This window comes from Dermacentor variabilis, chromosome 3 (genome assembly GCF_050947875.1).
Source record: "Dermacentor variabilis isolate Ectoservices chromosome 3, ASM5094787v1, whole genome shotgun sequence".
Classification (NCBI taxonomy): Eukaryota; Metazoa; Arthropoda; class Arachnida; order Ixodida; family Ixodidae; genus Dermacentor; species Dermacentor variabilis.
Window position 1 is genome coordinate 9,937,764 of NC_134570.1, and position 23,661 is coordinate 9,961,424.

General features: G+C 48.0%; 2 protein-coding genes across 5 annotated transcripts in view; one reads left to right on the top strand and one right to left on the bottom strand.

Annotated features, from left to right (window-relative positions):
• Nucleotides 1–23,661, bottom strand: part of Ack-like (activated Cdc42 kinase-like) — a 218,140-nt gene that overhangs the window by 170,319 nt on the left and 24,160 nt on the right. The window lies entirely within an intron of this gene.
• On the top strand, nucleotides 4,981–7,438 carry LOC142575130 (uncharacterized). Its single transcript, XM_075684156.1, has 4 exons — nucleotides 4,981–5,195; nucleotides 5,288–5,441; nucleotides 6,065–6,118; nucleotides 6,735–7,438. Exons 1-4 carry the CDS (start codon nucleotides 5,046–5,048, stop codon nucleotides 7,169–7,171), a joined length of 795 nt encoding a protein of 264 aa, XP_075540271.1. The 5' UTR covers nucleotides 4,981–5,045; the 3' UTR covers nucleotides 7,172–7,438.

Consider the following 23,661-nt stretch of genomic DNA (forward strand, 5'->3'; position numbering starts at 1 on the left):
ATGCTCCGCAAAGGGGCCATTGCGCCACCAGCCAGCCCTTGGGCTTCGCCTGGCGTCCTTGTGAAAAAAAAAAATGGTACCTGGCGTTCTTGCGTCATTATCACCCCTTAAACAAGGTCACCAGTAAAGACGTCTACCCACTACCACGCATCGATGACGTCTTGGACTGCTTGCACGGAGCTAAATACTTCTCGTCCATCCATCTTCGATCCGGCTACTGGCAGATATCACTTAATGAAATGGACAGCGAGAAGACGGCCTTCATCACACCTGATGGTTTATATCAGTTCAAAGGCATGCCCTTTGGCCTAAGCAATGCTCCTGCAACATTTGAACGTTTGATTGGCTCTCTTCTACGAGGCTACGAATGGACCACCTTTCTTTGTTACCTTGACGACGTTATAGTTTTTCTTCCACGTTCGGCAGCCACCTTACCCGACACGCTGCAATTCTTGCGATATTCCGAAAAGCCGGCCTCCACCTGAACTCCACGAAGTGTCAATACGGCCGCCGTCAGATTACTGTGTTGGGAGACCTTGTTGACGCATCCGGCGTTCAACCTGATCCGGAAAAAGTTATCGCCGTTCGCAGTTTCCCTGTGCCACGTTCTGCTTCTGACGTGCGCTGCTTCGTCGGCCTGTGTTCTTACTTTCGCCGTTTTGCCAAAAACTTCGCCGACGTTGCTCGGCCTTTGACAGATCTTCTTAAGAAGAGCACGCCGTTCTCACGGGGCCCTGAGCAAGCTCACGCGTTCTCCGCTCTCATCGGGTTTCTGACCACCCCTCCCATACTTGCCAACTTTGATTCATCTGCACCGACCGAAGTCCATACTGACGCAAGCGGCCGCGGCGTCGGCGCTGTTCTCCCCCAACAGCAGAATGGTATTGAGTGCGTGACAGCTTACGCCAGCCGCCTGCCTATCCCCTTCCGAGAAAAATTACTCCATCACCGAGCGGGAGTGCTTGGCTTTAGTCTGGGCTGTCGCCAAGTTCCCGCCATATTTGTACGGCCGCAAGTTTTCGGTCGTTACAGACCACCACGCCCTCTGCTGGCTGTCCTGTCTCCGGGACCCCCACAGGACGGCTCGGTCACTGGGCTTTGCGGCTCCAGGAATTTTCATTTATTGTGAACTATAAGTCTGGACGTCTGCACAAGGGCGCTGACTGCCTCTCTCGTCACCCCGTGGATACTCCCGATCCTGCTGCGCATGATCCGGTGGCCTGCGTGATGGCATTGAATGGCATGACCGACATGCGCGCTGAACAACAACGGGACGCATCCTTCCAGTCCATCATCGGCGGAGTGCATTCTGGCAGCACCGACGGCACGTGCCGCATGTTCGTGCTGCACGACGGCGTCCTCTACCGCCGCAATACCAACCCTGACGACCCTGAGTTGCTCCTTGTCGTTCCTCATCTACGATCCGTCGTTCTCGAACAACTTCACGATGCACCGACGGCGGGACACCTTGGAGTTTTGCGTACATACGACCGCATATATGACGCCTGTTCTTCTGGTCGGATGTCTATCGCTCTGTGCGTCGTTATGTCGCAACTTGCGAATTGTGTCAGCGCCGGAAGAAACCTCCCCTGCCACCTGTCAGACAACTCCAACCAATTCAAGTTCCCTCTGAACCATTCTTTCACGTAGACCTTGACCTGCTTGGCCCTTTTCCGACGACGACTAAAGCGAATAAGTGGATCACTGTCGCTATTTATAACGCGACACGCTACGAGGTAACAAATGCGTTGCCGACTAGTTGCGCAACAGAAGTCGCCGATTTTCTCCTTCACGACGTCATTCTCCAGCACGGTGCACCTCGACAGTTACTTGCAGACCGCGGACGACCTACTCCGCTCTTGTGCCACTGAGCAACACCTGTCCACCGCCTACCACCCACAAACGAACGGTCTTACGGAACGCCTCAACCGAACACTCACAGCGATGCTGTCGATGTACGTTTCCCACGATTACCGCGACTGGGACGCCACGCTGGCTTACGTGACATTCGCGTATAAGTCGTCCCGACATGACACCGCAGGATATTCACCCTTTTATCTTTTGTATGGTCACGACCCCACATTGCTGTTTGACACCATCCTACCTTCTGTTCCACGCGTTGGCAATGAGTACGCTCGTGAAGTGATCGATCGCGCTCACATGGCCCGTCGAGTCGCCCGATCTCGTTTATTAGCCTCGCAGCATATGCAAAAAGGGCGTTACGACCGGTGCCATCGCGATGTTCAGTTCGCCCCAGGTGTTTGGGTGCTGCTTTGGTCACCATGTCGTCGGGTCGGCCTCTCGGAAGCTTCTCTCTCGCTACACAGGGCCTTATGAAGTCCTACGTCAATTACTAGATCGCGCTGTTACAGTTTCATCCATCCTCAAGTCCGCCGCCTATTGACATCGTGCACGTTTCGCGGCTGAAGCCATACTTCGCTCGCAGTTCGCCTACCATGCGCCGAGACGGCGGTTCAGCACCCGGCAGGGATAAAAGAAGAGAGAGGAAGATCACCAGACGCTGGCTTGCTGCGTGTTGTTGCTAGTCCGCCATCATAACCCCACTGACTCCGCTCGTATATACATTGTAAATACAGTGTCTATACTCCCAACATCCCCGTAACAATATAAATAAGAAATACTAATGGGCCCGAAACCGATCCTTGTGGTACGCCTGAAGTAACAAGAACGGTAGGAGAGTCAATCATTAGCGTGAACGTACTGTTAGCGGTTAGTCAGAAAGCATTGAATCCAGTCTAGGATACTAAATCTATATTAAGTTTGCTCATTTTCAAGAGGAGGAGTTTGTGTGATACAGTGCCGAAGGCTTTCGCGTAATCTAAAAAGATGCAATCGATTATCAAATTTTTGTCAAAAGCTCCAAAAAGTTCATCGTAACTGCGTTTCACAAGAGAAGTGCTTCCTGAAACCGTGCTGATAAGGAGAAAAAGAACATATTTGATTCAAGGAAACATACCAAGTTTGAATAAATGATGTGTTCGAGAAGTTTACAGAGTACACTGGTTAAAGATATTGGCCTGCAGTTTAGGGGAGAATGGGTATTACCTTATTTGTGAAGTGGAACCACCTTACCCAACTTCCGATCATCTGGCAAAAAAGGGGTGTGTAAAGACTGCGAATAGAGTTCAGCAAGTATAATGGAACAGTAAACTTTTGTATTTTTTTAAGAACTCTGAATTTATGTCGTCAATACCTGCAGAGCTAGAGAACTTTAAATTTTCTATCAGACGACACACTCCAACTGAATCTAGAGAAATGAAATTCATTTTTCTATCAGACGGCGCACTCCAACTGAATCTAGAGAAATGAAATTCATTGGAACAAAAGCAAAGTCGGCGATTGTTGGCATAGAGAAGGCTGCAGTCACCATTAGGAGGAACAGCATCACCATTGCTGTCGAGCAAGTGAATCGTGTTATATTTGCAGCCACGAACTACATTCTAAAACTACCGAAGGTTATCTTTAATAAGAGACGGCAAGGTACAATTGTGGAACAGGTTTTTTGCCTTTGTACTCGTGATCAGCGCAGTTGTACGCGTGCCATCATTCCGGCGTCATGGCCACTTTCGCTCGGCGGAATAGCCTTTTATTTTTGTTTAACAAGCGCTTCAGATGGGCGTTAATTAACCAAGGAGCTTTGGAAGAAGAAACGATGCATTTTTTAGGAAAGTAGCGATCGATCAAGTAGGCAACTCTTTCTTTAAAGAGTGACCAACTTTCTTGAACGGTGCAACTGTAAAAGCTCGGCATAAAGACAGTGATGAATTCTGAAAGTTCCTTATTTAAGGCAGAGAAATTCGCTGTTTTTATAATCTGTAATAAATTTGGCCAGCTTCTTGTGAGGCATACAGGCCTCAATACTGCAGTTAATTAATCGCTTAGGTCAGGCAAAAAAACTAGGGATGAAACGAGTTCTGGAGTTGTCGTAAGCAGCAAATCTAGCACATTAGCAGAACGAGGTGAGCAAGGGGTAGGCTGAAAGACCAGTTGTCGAAGGCTGAAATCCTGACAAATGCTTAAAAACGACAAAAATTCCGTTGAGTTTGCCGCGAGGCTTGGCGGGTCAGTAGTCCAATTAATAGCAGGTAAGTCCCCGAAAATAAAAAGCAGTTGGGAAATTGCACAGTTAGCTTACTTAGGACATTAAGCAATTCGTAATTGTAATTTTTAGTCATTTGTAATGAATTGTGGTCATTACAAGCCGTCGTTAGACATATTTGTCATTTCGTAGTCATTAGTAGTCATTATTACTTATTACTAGTCATTATTAACCTCTACCAATCTCTATTATAACGTTATCATTCACTGATTGTCACTATCAATCATTGTTTATTGTTTAATCTGTCTTCATATGGCGTGATGACGCTTCGGCGGACACTCCGGCGGTCTGGTCTGCTGACATAAACTTCACCATGAGCCTAGAAAGGCTTTCGCCTTAAAAAAAGAGCTGGTCAAAAGCACACCAACGTACGCCATGTTTAGCCGCCTTTCGGGGCACTTTCTGGCAAGCACGTCTTTTTAAGTTCGCCCAGAGCACAAACACACACAATTTTTATGGGATACTACACGCGCACTTCATTAAAGATACTTAGCACACAATCCGAAGAACTTGGAACAGCGTCGACTAACGGGAAACACATTAGCCCCGTTTACATGAATACGACAGAAGCGTATCGTATTAACTTTCAAGCGTATCGCATCTCATGTAAACGATGTAATTCGCTAGGAAGACGTATCGCATTCAATACGCCAAACAGGGGTAGTTTGAGATGGAGAATGCGCATTTCAGCGGCGCATGTAAACAGAAGCGTATCGCATCAGGAATTATGGGAAAGCATTCGCTGCGGGATTACAACCGGCCAACCAACCAGCGCCGCGGCCGCTGCCGCACTGCGAGATATCAAAGCAAAATGGCGGCTGAAGGAGCAGGTGCGTCGCACGGTCTTGTTGTTCGCGAGGAAGCGTCAACTCGCGTTTCCTTTACACGCGAGGAAACATCATCCTTTTTAGCTATAGTTAGTGAGATGAATATAAGTGAATTGTTGGATTCCCGGCGTCAGCGAAATCAGGCACACTTTCAAAAAATACAAGCCGAGATGGCCGCGCTCGGCTACCATTGGTCTTGGCAGCAACTGCGGACTCACTGGAAGAACCTGAAGTCCAGATACAATAAGGTATGTTTCCAATTTTAGTTGTTCCCCTTCTCGGCCTGTGCCATAGTGTTGGTTGCTTAGAACACCTTTCTCTTTCTTTTGACATGCCCTAGGAGCTGCTAGAGCAAAGCAAGAGCGGCGCGGGAAAATCCACTTGGCAGTGGTTTTCTGAAATGAATGCTCTACTCGCACATCGTCCTATGAGCCAAGCGCTGCATTACGGTATCGACAGTAACGAGCCGGATGAAAGTGAAGACTCCCGAGCCGGTAAGCGAATACAGCATAACACTCGCGTACTTTGCGGACTGCGCAAAAGCAACGACGTATATGGGTACGAAGCGAGTAAAACTTCGCGTGAACGTTGCGTACAAACGGCAGCTCGCAGCTGTGAAGAGGCGCGGCCAGAAGGTGCGAGAACACAAACCGCAGGGGGCAAGCGTTATGTAGACAAGCTTCCCGCGAATAAGATTAAGAACTGCGATTGCAACCGAAGATATCGATATCCCTATGTGTACCGCTCGATGCTGCCCGCTGCAGATCCCACTGCGGTGGGCATCTGGTGAATTCACGAACTTCTTTTCCTATCGTTGTAGGCTCGCGTTTAGGAGTATGGTCTTTACAAAAGAATATGTGGTCATTTGCATGCCTGGCGTTTGTCACTTTGTTGGAAAACCCTAGCTCTGTTTGCGCCAGTGAAATAAAATGTGCCACTGCGGACATGTTCACCATAACTGGAGACGCAAGCACATTGAATGTAATGGTGCCTTTGCAGGTAATACCTAATATGTATTTGTTCCGCCTTCTTTTTGTAATTAAACGTGAAAACTAGCAGAAGACTCTGCGCAATGTGCACTTACTTATAAGGCTGTTCGTATTTATTTTATTCGCAGACACGTGTGCAAGTGAAGCTGATGACGTCGAAACGCTCCGAAGTACACAGTCCTGTAAGTCACTGGTTCCTTTCTGTCTAATCACATACGCCCGTTAAGAAACCTTTGAAATTATGGGGTTTTACGTGCCAAAGCACTTTCTGATTATGAGGCACACCGTAGTGGCGGACACCGAAAATTTCGACGTGGGGTTCTTAACGAGGACCTAAATCTAAGTACACAGGTGTTCTTGCATTTTGCCCCCATCGAAATGCGGCCGCCATGGCCGGGATACGATCCCGCGACCTTGTGCTTAGCAGCCCAACACCATAGCCACTAAGCAACCACGGCGGGTTTTAAGAAACCTTTTTCGTGCTCACCTGGCCAAGAAATGAAGAACGCTGGAAACATTCTGTGAACGTTAACTTGGGCAATGCGACTGTGCTGTGCATAAAAAACGTTTGCTAAGAAATATATACAATTTTGGGTAAATTAGCACTACAATCCGAGGTCACAAGATCTGCGATGCTGAAATTGCAGAATATTAGGGAAAACCAAAGTGCTCCTTTTCTTCGCAAGCAAGTCTTAAAATTTGCATGACGTGACAAAGCGAAAAGAACAAAAGGTTCTGTACTGGAATAGGTTTCTTATGACAAAGTTAAACTATTCAACTGCTTGTGTTTGCGTGCAGCCCCAGAAGCCAGCTGTTCACAGCCACCAAGGAAGCGCTCCAGATACAGCAAGCACTCGGAGCTGCGTGAACTGTTCGCTGATCAGCAAAGCAGAAGTGCTGAGCTCTTAAGACAGCACACAGACATGATATTTCAACAGCAGCGGCAGCTTTTACAGGAGGAGCGGAATAACATGAATCAACTCATGGCAAACATTACAACTTCCTTCCTTCAAGGCACTCAAGCCCTTTTGTCACAAGTGTTCAGCCAACAGATGCAAATGACAGGCCACCAGCCAGCAGTGTTCAGCTTTCCTGCACAAGGACCTTTTGTCACAACGGGGGTGGCCTCCAACATCACAAGCTTCCAACCATGTCACCCGTCAAACTCGACGCAAGACATGCCAGCGCAACCGAACTTTTCTGGCTCAACCACATCGAGGTCGCCTCACTCATAAGCGACTCATATAAGTGTGTTTCATTGAGTGCTATAAACAGCTGGTGCTGTCTGATGTTCCTTTAAAAAATTGCTCACAGGCACTGTAGCACTCTAGTCACTTACGTTGTTTTTTCTGTGGGTCTGTGGTGCTGTCTCACTCACATTTTGTTTTGCTCGACCCTTACTAACTTTTTTTTTCGCGTTTTATCTTAGAGATCTGTGGTGTCTAGCCATTGGTTATTTTTTGCTCTGGGTCGGCTCATTTGTAGGTGGCTCATATTCAGTGTGCTATGCTAAGGTGCTGGAAACAGCTGGTGCTGTCCGACATTCTTTGTACTCTAGTCACTCTTGCTATTTTTCGCTGTAGGTCATTTTATTGCATTGCCTGCATTTCTTACTATTTCATCAGATATGAAAAGGTGGGTTGTCTAGCCCGTCTGGTTATTTTTTGCTGCCTGCCAGTCAGTTTATGTGGTACCTACATTTTTTGTATTTTATCTATTTTATCGCAGGTAAGAGAGCTGTGTTGTCTACTCACTCCTTTGTTTTGCTGGACCAAATACATTGCCTGCATTTTTTTTGGTACTATCTCAGATAACAAAAGCTATGTTGTCTAGCCTCTGGTGACATTTTGCCTACATGCAGTGCCTATATTTTTTTGTATTTTGTGATAGAGCTGTGGTGGCTAGCCACAGGTTTTTTTCTGTGTGACACTGTCAAGTGCCTACATCATTTATGACTTTTATGACTCCTATTATAGTCAAGAGAACCTGTGATGTCTAGCCAGTCTGGCAATTTTTTGTTGTGAAGGACACTTTATACAGTGCCTGTATATTTTCTGTACATTTTATCACGGATAAAAGGTGCTGTGGTGCCTAGTCACTCTAGGTATTTTTGCAGCGGGTCGCACTCAATTGTGGCCACATTTTATTGTGGATGTCCTCTCACAGTTAAGCAAAATTTATTTTTTGTCACGTGTAACAAACATGTTTACCAATTGTAGTACACAAAGACAGTGTTTCCACTACTCCTGCATTTACTGTTTAAATTTTTTATATATATTACATGAAAGTATTGGCCACTTCCATTGCTTAATGAGAAGCAATGCTGCCTTGTTACTGTTGTGTACAAATTGTAAGCTGAATTTAGCAGACAAGATGGTGCTTCCAGTTCTTAATAAACATTTTATTTTCACACTTTGTTGCATTTTATCTGGGATATGTTGAAGGTGGAATGAACACCTTGAGCTTAGGAACTTCTGTTCCTCACAACCACCTTATAATTTGAACACATAACATGTGATCTCCAAACAGGTTGCAAGTTTATGAATGAGTAACTGCTTCTCACTTTTATAGGCGTATTGCAGTTCGTCATCTAAGACAGCGCCAGTGTACTTCTGCTTCGGTACATGTTAAAAATGTGTTAACAATTACCATGTTAACTTCGTGACCTTTATTAACGTTCTACCATGAAGCAGAGCGCAAAGGAAATTCTTCTGCCATGTACTGCTTCAAAAAGTCTCTCATAGCATAGACGGCATTCCGGTCCTGAGGACTGTTAGACGGCTGCACATAGATGTTTTGCTCCGTATCTTGAACAGCTGACAGCCACGCATCTGCGATGCTTTCCCGCCTTTGTTCACAGAAATTGTGCAGTATACACGTTGCTGCTATTACCGTTGGCATAAACTTATAGCTGGTATCTGCGCGTTTTAAAAGTATGCGCCATCGTCCCTTTAGCCGCCCAAATGCGTGCTCCACTACATTGCGCCCTGAACTATGGTAAACGTTAAATGACTCCTGTTCCTTAGAGAGTGCCCCTGTATAGCCTTTTAAAATCCATGGCAAACATGGGTACGCAGGGTCGCCAAGCAGCATAAATGGTATCTGGAAGCCGCGCAAGGTTCTTTCTCCCTGTGGCAGCAAGTCGTTGCTCCTCCGGTACAAGTTGGACAGCTTGAGCACTGTGGCATCATGTGCTGATCCAGGCACGTTGCAAGTGATGCTGCGAAACCTGAAAAATTAGGCATCATTTAGATCATGCTTTTTTTTGCAGAGGAGGTTTTAAGATATGCCAGGCTTTGTGCTGTTATCTAATCTCACTAACATGGGGAAGTGTTCAGCTATGCATGAGAAAAAGTAAGGCAAGAATGCACCATATGAAAGACGCAACAGTTGCACAACTTTGTACAGAAATCACTGAGTAAATAACGCACTTAGTGTAGCAGGAGTCCTTAGCTGTAAATTAACTGAAGATGCAAGTCCTGGTCATCCACAGCAGCCTTCATGGTATAAAAGCATATTTATAGTAAACAATGTAGTCAAGCCCTTTCTTCAGAACATGGGTGCAGTGACTTGCACACAAATGTGAGCTAAATGGCATCTTGCTGCAATACTCTTAGCATTTTATGTTGGCTTTGAGCTGAACTATGAATAACTACAGCACTGGAAACCTATATTTTGTTGTCTAGGTGTCTTAGGTTTAGAAAGCATAGCTAAAACACACTTACAGGCCTCTGTCATCCACTACGGCTTGTACATTGTACGATGTCCAGCCCTTCCTGTTTACGAAGTCTCTGTAGCCTTTCTTCGGGGCAGTTATTGGAATGTGAGTCCCATCAATCGCCCCGAAAACTTGAGGCAAGTGGCACCTGAGCTCAAAGTTTCTGGCTATTGCTGTGGCTTCTTGTGCTGATGGTAGCATTATGAATGTCTTCAAGTAATACTTGGTAAGTGCACGACAGAACATGTAAAAGCACTTTTTTACAGTACTTTTGTGCACGCCAAATTGGTTTGCAACATTCCTGTACTCGCAGCAACTAGCTAGCTTGTACAATGCAATGGCCACTCTCTTTTCCAGGGGCAAGGGAGCTCTCACCCAGCCAGATTTGGGTGACATATAATCTCCCATGAGAGAGACAAGCTCATAAAATGAAGCCCGGCTCATGCGGAAATTTTCCCTCCAGTCGCTGTCCGTGAATTCTTCTAAGACGATGCGACACCACCATACATCACATCTTGTTTTTGCCCAGAAAGACCGCTTGCGCCGCTCTTTTGATAAACGATCTGTAAAATAATGCACGAATAAATTAGCGGGAACACTGCAAGCATTTCTACATATTTCTACCTAAAACATGCAGTATTCTCCACAGGGAACTACAGTGGATTGTTACTTCATATTCAATTTTTTGTTAACCACAGCCACAGCTTGTGGGACATATAAAAGCGCGCACAGAAAGCTAACGTTTCCTTACAATTTCTTAGTAGTGAAACGTGTTAACGAAACATCATGTCCTACAAAATGCGGCTAGTACTTGGCAAAGAAAATAATGCCATGTTGCAATAAATGCGGTTCACATAGATGGAGGAGCAATGCCAGTAGATTATTAACAAAACTGCGGTTTTCACAGCACCGTAGACGTGTGACAAAGTTTTTTTTTTAACAATATAACGCTCGCTTTCTTTTCAGTGCATCAAATCGATCATGGTACGTGCAGATTACAAAAGAATCATATTTCCAACTCATGATGTTATAAGTCGTTTCTTTTCTTTTTTTAAAGAACACGCAATTCGCGTAAACAAGGGTGGGCCACATAATTAGGACGTTTTTCTTACCTTGCATCAGCGCCAATCCGCTGAGAGTCGACGCCGTTGTGGCACTGGCGCCAAGTTGCAAAGCTTGAGTGTGCAGCAGCCGTATTTGTCGGCAACGCTCTTGGTAGCGGATAAGTGCTAATGCAAACCAAACTACATGCAAATTCATCCACGCAGACAAGAGAAGCAGGACGTGCAGATGCAGAGACGCACTGAAGCACATAGCTCACTCGGTGCGTATGGTATCGCTTTCGGATTGTTCGCGCGGGACAGCGGAAGCATGCTTACCGGAAGTAGTGGGGCTCATTTTCAAATGTGACACTAGACGGCGCTAGCTTGCCAGCCAGAGAGATGCGCATACATGTAAACGGAGGTGCATCAGCGGAATGCGATACGGCAAGATAATACGATACGCTTCTACCGTATTCATGTAAACGCGGCTATTGTCTTTCGATCAGATACTACTGTTACCGATTTGAGATGTGGGACTGCCCAAAGTCACTTTAACTCATTCGTTACCGCGCCTATTCAAATCGATCACCGGTGATCGATACTTTAGATCGCCGATTTAGACATGTTGGAGCCGTTTCTTATCCACTTAAGGCCATCCACTATAGTTAGTGCAGGCACTGAACTTTCAGAATCAGATTAAAATTTCGCGCTCCGGCGATGCTGCGATTTTTGACGGATCTGTTTGCTAACTGAAGTGCATATGTTGTAGCGAGAAGATGCGTGGCTGTCACCTTCTGCCGAGCTCGAGAAAAAAGCATGCCGCTCACGATTACGCTGCAGTATAGCATCAAAATTTTGCAATCGACTGACTCCCAGCAAGTCAAGAATTAAATTATATCGCTGGCTTTGCCATCCGAGAGTGCTGAGCGGTGATAATCAGCCTAAAATGACGCCAGCTGTTCACTAGTGGGCTTTGGTTTGGAGTCCGAGTCGTTTCATTCCGCCAAAGTGTATTTCAGAAGGTGCGCCGCATGTCCAACATGTGCACCTGGCACTTTGAACCAGTTTCTCGGAAAATCCAGGCAAGGGACGCTGCCGGTGTCGCCATAGAGAAAGAAATTCAACAAGAGGGGGCACTCGACGAAAACTGGCAACAGCAAGCACGTGACGGCTAGTGTTAATCCTATCCGTTAGTTGACGCGAGCATCGGAAAAAAAGAATGTGAAATGAACTTACAGGCAACGTTTTATTTTTTTTATTTTTATTTCCCGCTGAAACCAATGTTTTGCGAATAAATGAACTTATACATTGCGACTTATTTTTGTTGCGTCACCTAGCAATAAGCTAACGGCACGCCAGGCGCGACAGATGCATGCGTCAGGCGCCAGACAGATCACCAAAGCCAGCGAGGCCCGTTGCGCATGTGAAGTTCGCCTGTTCGGCGACCCGTCTCTTTTGGATGTAGCGTTGTTACGTCTCCACACCACCAAGTACGTTAATTGGACATTTGCCACGTGTCAAGCCACCGCACCTCTTAACCAGACGTCAGCGCGGCGTGGACAATGACTAAAAGCACTCACCCCCCATTACCTGGAAACCGGAGAAAAGGATGAACGGGAGGGAAAACCCCGTCAACAAATGGATAAGCGCAGTTAATACGGCGAGTCAAATCCCCACCCATCCCTTGGCACTTAACCAGTCGTCGAGACAGCATGTAAACCGGCTGTTGCAGGATTCCACGAAAGGACCTCAGCCCGCGCCTCACCTTGCAGGCTGAGCGAAGGACTGGGTGGGCAACGATGAACGAACCAGGTGTCGCCGGATGATTTCTTTCTTCCACGAATTCCAAACCAGTTTCTTCGAGGCGGAGTTACTGCGGGTTATCGATAGCCTGGGTGTGGTATCGCAACGGAGTCGACGATGGTGATTTGCTGCTGGACAGTCTTGAGATTCCCTAGTCGACTCGCCTAGGGAAGACGACGGAATTTAAAGTAGATACTTTTCGAGAGTGAGGAGTGTTGCATCTTGGTCGCAAGCCCCAAGGGTAGCGTTGGCCTGGCGGCCTGGGGCACAACTGGAAGCATCCGAAGGTCCTGGCAAAGCATGAGTCGACTGCTACAGAACAACTTGTTTATTCTAGCATCGCAAAAGAGCGGCCGGTCAGGTCGACCGAAGTGGAGAGACGGGAGAACACGTTACTCGACGGAAGAAAGCCTCTCTCGGCGTCCGGGGGCAGCTGCTTTTATACTCTCGGAGTCGAGGGCAAGAAGGAACGGCTCGGGATGGGGCGCACGTGACGGCGGGGCACAGACACGCTGAGAGACACGTTGAGACAAGAAGTGACGCATCGGCCGGGCCGGCACCGGTCAGACCTCCTCGCTTCACAGTTGGGGAGCTCCTCTCCCCGGCTGCCGCGCTTTGACAAGCGTGGGCACCAACATGCACACACACACACACACACACACACACACACACGAAGACAAGTGGCATTGAAACATGCCTGGACGCGCTTGGCAGGAAGCGTTACGGCAGCGCTGAACGGGCCAAAATGTCCGCCGCTTTGAATGAAGCCCCGGCGTCCGTTGCATCCGCGCCAGCTATACCGCGCGTCGTAGGCGAAACGTAACAGGAGGCGGTCCTGATGTGAACTTAGACGTTTAACTTGCTCCTGCCTGGAGTGGGCTTAGGTACTGGTGCCGTTTAATTAAGCTAAATAAACCCTTTTCCTTCATTTTCTACAACTTGACGTCGTAGTCGACGAAGAAAAGCCTGGTGGATTCTATGCCCTGAACGCCACCCTAGCCGCAAAAGCGTGTTTGTTGGTACCCCGGCGTATTCTTGCGTTCCTTTTGCCCTTCGACAAGGCACCACTGCACAATTGGACTATGGCAAGGTGAGAAATTCTGTTTGACAGTCTGCGACGCATTTCATGCAGTTTTGGTTACGGCACGGAATCGAGACTTGTGATGCAGTTAGCGAAAAACAGCTCGGCCGTCCTGGCGTAGTTCATTTGAGTTAACGACTCGTACTGGGGGATGTTTGTGACGCTTTCTGTGAGCCCCAACATTATTATAACTTATTTCTGTAGTTATTGCACACGCTCGCTGCACCCGGCTTTGCGACGCAGGTAGCGAAAAGCACCTTGGCCGTGTGACACAGTTTCGCGTGTACTGAATCTTACTGGGACAAGCTTTGGCGCTTCTTCTGACCCCGAACATTATTGTAACTAATTTGATTACGTTTGGGGATACTCGCTCGCCGCGCCTGGGGTTGTGAAGCAGTTAGCAAAAAAGCAAGCCGGCCGTGGTGACAATTAGTTTGGCATGCATTGAATCTCAGTGAGCCAAGTATGTGACGCCTTTCCACGGCCCCGCAACATATACCTTCTTTCGGTACTCACGCTTGTCGAAAACGCGACGAGCGATTGCCAGGAGTGATAACACTGGAGTGTGTTGCTTGCGCCGGCAGAATGCGTAGAAGATAACGCCGAGGAGCTCAAATGCCCAGAACTCGAAAATTATGTCCTCTGAACGACTGAAAACAGGCTTTGCACCCACGCATTTCTCTTGAGTAGAAGGCATTCTGCGAGCGTCTAGCATGGTCTGTGTTGTGGCCACATCTGTGTATCTAGCGTACCAACGCGTCGGCTGAGGCCAAGTTGTTTTGGAAACGTGCAGTCGCCTGTGCATTTGTGCTCTTAAGGCCCGTTCACATTACTACAAAAATTCGGGGAGCGAAGCGGATTCGCTCGCCGGAAAAAGAGAGAGCGTGTTCTCATCTGTTGACGCGCGCATCGGCGGATCCGCCGCCGCTTCTCGCTTTTTAGCGGCGACAGCGAGATCTCGCGGCAGTTTCTTTTTTGGTGATGATGATGTGTAGTGTTTTATGGCGCAAGGGCCAGGTTTGGCCAAAGAGCGCCATGACAAGTGGTAGTGTTAACGATGTATTATGGAAGATGTGACTTGGCTGTAAAGTGGCCTAAAAATAGTCGCTGTAAAGTGCGTAAAATCTACGTGCTATAAAATTATGGCGATGATTAATGACGAATACTATGAACATTAAAATCAATCGTAGGAGAATGATGCAAAATAGAAAAATATAGGATGGTAAAATTACTTGGAGCACTGCTGCCTCGCCAGAGCCCTTGAAGCACAAGGGCCTAGAGGCATGTGCTGTATGAAAGAGCTATCACAGCGGCATCCTCTGAAGAGAGGACCCGCTACGAACATGTGGGGCTAACAACATGCAAGACAACATCTTTCAGAAAACTTAGGACTGTGTTGGTGTTAAATAAAGGTTCTGGGCCGAGTTGCATTACGGGATGTAGGGGGATGTGCTGCCGGTATGCAAGGGAAAAATGTTTCCTTCTCTCAGATTCGGCTGCCCGACACTCCAGGAGGACATGGAGGACGGTCAGCCTCTCCCCGCATCTACCGCAGGTTGGAGGCTCGTTTCCCGTGAGTAAAAAAGTTATGTGTGCCAAAAGTGTGTCCTATTCTTAGACGGCAGAATAGGACATCTGTCCGGAGGGATTTTGTTACAGGAGGCCAGAAACCTAATTGTGGCTTTATTACATGCAGTTTATTATTTATTTATTCTTCCCACATGCGTTGCCAGTGGTTTCGTAGTTTCCTTCTTAACAAAGGCTTCAGGTCTGTGACAGGGACCGAAGCAGTAGGGTTAACTGCATGCAATGAAATTGATGTGGCCATCTGGTCGGCTAGAACGTTTCCCTCGATGCCCCTATGTCCAGGCACCCAGCATATAATCACATGTTGGTTAGATATGTATGCTTTACATAGTGCGGAGTAGAGTTCAATAAATACTGGATCTTTGTGATTACAGAAAGACATCAAGGCCTTCACAACACTGAGGGAGTCCGTATATATAACTGATTTCTGGAGTTGTGATTTATTTATATGATTTACGGCCGACAGCAGTGCGTAGGCCTCAGCCGTAAAGATACTAGTTTCCGGATGCAGTACGTCGGATTCCGAGAAGGATGGACCGACGGCTGCATAGGACAACCCCGTCGTGTGACTTTGATGCGTCTGTGTAGAACTCCGTGCAGGAGTATTTGTTCTGGAGTTCCCGGAAATGCATTTGGATTTCAATCTCTAGAGCATGCTTTGTGACTTCCACGAAAGATATATCACATTGTATGAGCTGCCACTCCCAAGGAGGTAGCAGCTTGGCTGGATGCATTAGGCGAAGCTCGAGGAGTGGAACGTGCATTTCTTCACTAAGCTCCCTCACACGCAGCGAGAAAGGCTGTCTTACGGAGGGACGATTGCGAAAGAGTGTAGCATATGTCATGTCATTAATGGTATTAAAACAGGGATGTTGAGGATTTGAGTGGACTTTCAGAAAATATGTTTGGCTGATGTATGTTCTTTGCAGATGAAGTGACCACTCATTTGATTCTACATATAAACTTTGTATGGGACTCGTTCTGAAAGCGCCAGTGGCCAGTCGGATTCCTAGATGGTGGACTGGGTCTAGCATCTTTAGTGCGCTCGGGGCGGCAGAGTGATAAATCACGGCGCCATAGTCTAGTCGTGATCGAATGAGGCTTTTATATAGAGTCATTAAGCACTTCCTGTCACTACCCCATGTAGTCTGGGATAGAAGTTTAATTATGTTCATTGTTTTTAGGCATTTTTCTTTAATATGCTTAATGTGGGGGACGAAAGTGAGCCTGTAGTCAAGTATGACACCTAGAAATTTGTGTTCTTTGTTTACAGGTATCTGTTGTCCACGCAGTTCTATGCAAGGATCTGGGATAAGTCCACTCTTTCGTGTAAAAAGAACACAAGAGCTTTTGTTAGGATTGATCTTAAATCCATTCCTGTCTGCCCACACTGACACTTTGTTCAGGCCATGCTGTAACTGTCTCTGGCAGACTGCGAGGTTACAAGATTTGAAAGCTATTTGAATGTCGTCCACGTAGACAGAGTAAAAGATGGCGGGTGGTAATGAAGCACGAAGCGTGTTCATCTTCACGATAAAAAGCGTGCAGCTGAGCACGCCTCCTTGGGGTACACCCGTTTCTTGCGTAAAAGGACGTGAGAGTGCATTGCCGACTTTTACCCGGAAGGTACGATTTGACAGATAGCTTTCTATTATATGAAGCATATTACCGTGGATGCCCATTTCTGACAGGTCTCTTAAGATTCCGTAACGCCACGTTGTGTCATACGCCTTTTCCATATCAAGAAATATCGAGAGGAAGAACTGTTTATGTATAAATGCGTCCCGGATATTTCCTTCAATACGTACAAGATGGTCGGTTGTGGAGCGCCCTTCTCGGAAGCCACACTGATAGGGATCAAGCATTTTGTTCTGTTCAAGGAAATGGATCAGTCGCCGATTTATCTTTTTTTTTTTCAAATACCTTACACATGCAACTTGTGAGGGCTATCGGGTGGTAGCTTGCCACTGAGGAAGGATCTTTGCCTTGTTTTAAAACACGGACCACAATGGCTTCTTTCCATGCGGTCGGAAGGTACCCTGCGTCCCAGATAGTGTTGAAAAGTGTAAGTAGTGTCACTTGCGTGTCATTGTGTAAGTTTTTCAGCATTTCGTACATGATTCTATCAGATCCTGGTGCTGAGCTCTTGCATGCGCTCAAGGCAGCTCTCAATTCGGCAATACTGAAAGGACGGTTGTAAGGCTCATTCTCTCGACTTTTTTCTTGTTAATGGCTTACGTTCTTCTATTTGTTTATATATCAGAAAAGATTGCGAATAATTGTTTGAACTTGACACGCTCTGAAAGTGCTCCGCAAGTGAGTCTGCCTGATCTTGCAGTGTATCGCCCTGTGTATTTACCAGAGGGAGTGAATATGCTTGTCGCCCTCTAACTCTATTTACCCTGTTCCAGACTTTGGCCTCGTCTGTAAACGAGTTAATGCTCGATAAATACTTCTGCCAGCTTTCTCTTCTGGCCTGTCGGCGGGTTCTCCTGCCTTGGGATTTTACTTGCTTAAAGTTGACTAGATTTTCTGCAGTGGGAGAAGCGCGTAGCAACCCCCACGCTTTGTTTTGTTTCTTACGAGCGATCCTACAATCTTCGTTCCACCACGGGACCCGCCGTTTACATGCCAAGCCATTTACTTCTAATATGCATTTAGATGCAATATCTATAATGAAGGCTGTGAGATACTGCACAGCAGCATCAATTCCTAAAGAAGACATGTCATTCCATGAGATACTAGTTAAGTTTCGGAACTTCTCCCAGTCGGCTGTATCGATCTTCCACCTAGGAGCCTGTGGTAGACATTCTTTTTCTTTATGTGTTTTTAGCAGTATGGGGAAGTGGTCGCTCCCGTAAGGATTGTTGGTAACTTCCCATTCGAGTTAAGGCAGTATACAAGGGGAAACTAGGCTGAGGTCAATTGAAGAAAATTTTCTGTTTGCGAGAGAATAATATGTGGGTGTCCTCTTATTCAGCAGACACGCACCGGACGAAAAAAGGCACTGTTCAACGAGACGACCTCGCGCATCGATACGAGAGTCTCCCCACAGGCTGCTGTGCGCATTGAGATCGCCAAGAACAACATAAGGTTCTGGCAATTGATCTATCAAGGACTGAAATTCATGTTTGTTTAGTTGGTAATGCGGAAGTATGTAAAGCGAGCAAATGGTGATGAGTTTGTTTAGTAGGACAGCTCGAACCGCCACTGCTTCAAGGGGCGTTTGTAGCTGTAAAGGTTGACAAGCTATACTTCTATGAGTGACTATGGCAACACCGCGACGGCATCATCGCGATCTTTGCGAAAAGTTAGATACTATCGAAGAAAGTTTGTGTGTTTGTTTTTTAAGTGTGTTTCCTGTAAACACAGCACTTTTGGATTGTGTTTTTGTACAAGTTCCTGCACATCATCAAGGTTTCTGAGAAGACCTCTGACGTTCCATTGAATTATTTGTGTATCCATATTGGGAGTTAATAGGTGCTGTGTGTACAGAAACGGAAGTAGTGATTATTGAAATTACAGTGATTAAATTACAGAGCCCTTTCGAGGCCCTGTAACGGGAGTTTTGCCCTTTCTGGAGCGTTCGAGGGAGCCTCGCCGCTCCTTAGGCGCTTGGTGCGCCTTGAGGATAGGTGTTGTGTCCATTGCCTCTTGTGAGGCGCCGGACACGTGCTCTTGCGAGCAAGAAGTTTTCAGGGGGAGTCCCGCCTTGGAGGGCAAGACCCCTGCGCCCACCAGCCCGGAGGTCGATGGGGCTCCCTGAGGGATTTGGCTACGCCGGCCGTTGCCAGCGCTGGAAGGGACCTGGGAGGTTGAGGCAGCCTCGGCTGCGCCCACCTTCGGGGTCGATGGTCCCTTCTCCTCGGTTGACGGAGCAGCGCTAGCTGCAACCGCCGCGGGGGCAGATGGCGTGACTGCCGACTCACTGCTTGTGGGTCGGATAGCCGCCGGAGGCCGTTGTGACGCTGCCCCTTGACGCGCCACTTCGGCAAAGCTTTTCTTTGGCAGGTATGCTACCCGCCTTCGTGCCTCTTTGAACGATATATTCTCTTTTACTTTTATGGTTACAATTTCTTTTTCCTTCTTCCAGGAGGGGCACGACCGCGAGTACGCGGCGTGATCCCCATCACAGTTTACACAGTGTAGAGAGTTCTTACATGCTTCAGTGGCGTGTTCAAGGGCACTGCATTTCGCACATGTTTGGCGGCCTCGGCAGCTCTGCGAGCTGTGGCCGAAACGTTGGCATTTGAAACATCTCAAGGGATTTGGCACATACGGTCTTACACGAAGCTTGATATACCCGGCCTCGATTGACTCGGGCAGGACACTTGAATTGAAGGTGAGTATTAGGTGTTTGGTCGCAATTTCTTTACCGTCTCATCTCATCTTGATTATTTTGACATTTATGACATTTTGTTCACTGAAGCCCTCCAAGAGTTCAGCCTTAGTGAGCTCCAGCAAATCATCGTCCGAGACAACGCCGCGGGTGGTATTCATCGTGCGGTGCGGGGTTACTACTACTTGGGTCTCCCCCAATGATACTAGTTTAGGCAGTTTCTCAAATTGTTTGAGGTCGCGGAGCTCCAAGAGGAGGTCACCGCTAGCCATCCTCGACACCTTATATTCTGGACCAAAAACTTCGGTAAGACACTTAGATACAAGGAAAGGGGAGATTGTTCGCACTTGTTTAGCTGGTTTTTCTGTGTGGATCACATGAAAACGAGGAAAATTGTGGACTTGGCGTCCGAAAAACTGAAAGATCTCTTCGGTGCGCCCTCGTTTCTGAGGGCGATCAGGGAGTTTAGGAAAAGCGTTTTCCATACGTACAGTGGGGTTTTCGGCCGCGATGCCGACCACCCACCCAACAGGGGGACGTGACAGGAGTTCCTGCTAGAGAAACCCTGTCAACGCCAGCCGTACATCGCTGCTATAACCAAATACAGCATAACCAAGGCTGGCTAGCTACACAAGGCTAACCCTTGCCGCCGGGAAACTAGGAAGTGAGGAGAAGTGATGAGAAGACAGGAAAGATGAGAAAGGCGAGAGAGAAAGACGAAGATTGGAGAGGAGGACAGGAAAAGGCGACTGCCGATTTCCCCCGGGTGGGTCAGTCCGGGGGTGCCGTCTACGTGAAGCAGAGGCCAAAGAGGTGTGTTGCCTACGCCGGGGGGCCTTAAAGGTCCAAACACCCGGCATCGGCTCAACCCCCAGGATCCCCCTTTCCCCGGACACGGCTAGGTCGCGCACGGCTACACGCGGGAGAGTCCAACCCTCGTGTGCTCGGGTACGTGGTGTCGCAACACACCAAACGCCTGCTGACGCAGACGCCCCTGCGGGGTTCTTTTTTGGTTTCGCGACTTCGCGAACTAGACGAGAGTTCACGTGAGTGCCTCTCGCTCGCGGGCTTTTGTGGCGTCTGCTTGTATTGCGCCGTTGCTCGGCTTCCAGCTGCGAGATGCTGAGCACAGCACGATGGCGAGCTTTTCAGAAGACGAGAAAATGTCGGAAGAAATTGTCACGATTCTCCTCTGCAACTCAATGATGGCTATGCTTCAAGAGCTGCGACGGGCTGAGCAACCAAGATCGCGGCGGCGACGGTGGTGGGTCCGCCCGTCCTTGCAGGAGCGGGATAGGTTGGGACAGGCCGACAATCTCTTGCCACTGTATGAATCGTTAGGAAACTTTACGCTGACCGTTGTAGCGCAGAAAAGTTTCTATTGTAACACTGCTCTACTCTCGCGGTGCCATCAGTGTCGCGCGTGTATGCCTGCGCAGGCATTCGAACGGCGCACGAGCTGAGCATGCACGGCATAGGAGCAAGCAGCGGCGCGGGAAAAATGTTTGCTGACGTTTGAAGGAGAATATGCATAAAAGCAAAGTACTGGCTATGAAAAAGTCTTGTCGCTCCGGCATCGGCGGAAGTAAGCGTGAATAGCAGTTGTACATACCACTCACTCCCATTTCTTTCCCGATCCTGTACCATAGCTGCTCTTTGTAGGCAATGTCCTTGAAATTCAAGTGCCTTTTGTCGTACAGTATGGGGTGCTACTTAATTGTATCGATGAGCATTTCCACGGAGAAGGCCGGTCGCTCAACCATGCTGGCTGCCATGTTGAGATTAGACGGGTTGTGACGTCAAAAACGCAACTACCGGCGGCGGCGGAAGCGGAAAAAATGGGTCCTGGAACGATTGCCTTCACCGCGCCGCTTTCCGCCCTCCTCGGCATCAAAAGCGGGCGAATCCGCTTCGCTCGCCGGATATTTCGTGTAGTGTGAACGGGCCTTTAAAGTGCAGGAAGTAATTCCCTGGAATCGGCGAATGCTTGGAAATCAGATGTTTTCTTCAAAATTTAGAGTACGGCTTGGAATGAGTCGGTTATTTTCGACGCCATGTATGAATGTCGCCCATTTACCACTTTCGCACGTTTACCTTCTACAAGCAGTATTTATCATCATCATCAGCCTAATTACTCCCACTGCAGGGCAAAGGCCTCTCCCATACTTCTCCAACTACCCCGGTCATGCATGTACTAATTGGGGCCATGTTGCCCCTGCAAACTTCTTAATCTCACTCGCCCACCTAACTTTCTGCCGCCCCCTGCTACGCTTCCCTTCCCTTGGAATCCAGTCCGTAACCCTTAATGACCATCGGTTATCTTCCCTCCTCATTACATGTCCTCCGCATATGCCCCCATTTCTTTTTCTTGGTTTCAACTAAGATGTCATTAACTTGCGTTTGTTCCCTCACCCAATCTGCTCTTTTCTTATCCCTTAAAGGGAAGCTGAAGGGTCTGTCGAATTCTATAAGACGCTCATATACGGACGTGGGAACCTTATAAACCATGCAGGTAAATTTTTTTTTTTGGGGGGGGGGGGATTTTTCACTTAGGAGCGACGCAATCGTCGGTTAAAATTGCGCTGTAGCTCCGCCCCCCGTCGAGCGCCGCGCGCTGCTGCTGACGCTGACGATGCGAGCGGAGACCGGAAACCGCGGCGTAGTGATGTCAGCACTGGTGTTCCCGTCCTTCGCAGTCTCCGTGACCGTGCCTGACCGGGCTTATTTCTGCGTGCGTGCCGTCGTAATCTGATTCGCTCGACCATACATTCCTTTGTTTGTGTGTATATAGGAGTGGCAGGTGTCGTGCGCAGCATCAATTTAACTTGTAGGCCGATCATGCCGGCGTTCTGTGCAGCCTACGCTTGCACAAACACCAGCGGCCGCGACGATGTTCCATTGGTTCCTGCAAGAAGCTTTCAGCTAAGTGGGAGGCTGCTGTGAAGCGAAACAACTTCAAGCGCTCAAGAACAACAGTGTTGTGCTCTAACCACTTCCGTGACGATTACTACCGCAGTTTATCAAAAATGCGTGCTTTGAGTTCTCCTTCGTGTTAGCACGCTGAACGGAAGGTGCATGTTTATCTCCCACCCTTGACGCAGGTTTCATCGCCAAGCGCCGCGAATTTTCTATTCGCACGTGTGTTGTGAAAAAACCTGCATGCAGCTACCATAACGCAGTGCAAGCGTAATGTGTTGGAAAGCCTGCTCACGCCAGGACGCTGCGCTCCCCCTTCTCTCGCACACATAGAGAAACCGACCATCTCACGTAGCCGACGGAATTCGCCGGTTACGAGTAGCGTGCGGATGGCGCGCTGATGAAGGTTCTATACTACACGTGCTGCAACAGCCGGTAAGCTTTTCCCGCATTTAAGCCCTCTGTGTAGATTGCCCACAGCTTTGGGGCAGCGCACGAATGCCGAAGATCGTCTAGACGCTCTGTAAACCAGAACCACCAACCTAGAATCTCGGGTAGCCACGACCGAAGCCAAAGTACTTCGCTGGGAGTCGAGATTTACATCCACGGCCTCCGGCTCCCTTAAGGGCGTGGCATCCAAACCCTATGACCGTCCACCCCTATCCGAAATCTCCAAACCGATCACTGAACCCTCGCCACCTCAAAATGGCTCACACTCCTAACTACAATATCTGGCAGTGGAACTGCCGTGGGTTTCGCCGCAAACGGGGAAACCTTCAGCAGTTCCTTCGGGGTAAGGCGGCCCCTGATATCATTGCCCTTCAGGAGACGGGAGGCCACGCAAAATTGGCAGGGTACAAATCCTATAATGCTTCTGGGTCGGATTCCACCACCGCTATTCTAGTTCACAGAAATCTAACAGTCATTAAACATGATATTGAAGAAGTCGACATAGACCACGTCTTTATTGAACTCATTCCTAAACGTAAGGAGGATGAAAGCATATTCATTCTTAATGTCTATAGTAGCCCAAAGTGCCGACGTCACAAGTTCGGAACTCTATTCAGGAAGGTTCTCAAAATCTCCCAACAAAAGGCCATATTATTGTTAGGTGACTTTAACGCTCCCCACACTGCATGGGGTTACCGCACAGAGGTAGTTAAAGGTCGTAATCTTTGGCTAGAAGCCCAACAACAGGGACTGACTCTCATCACAGACCCCCAGACACCCACCCGTAT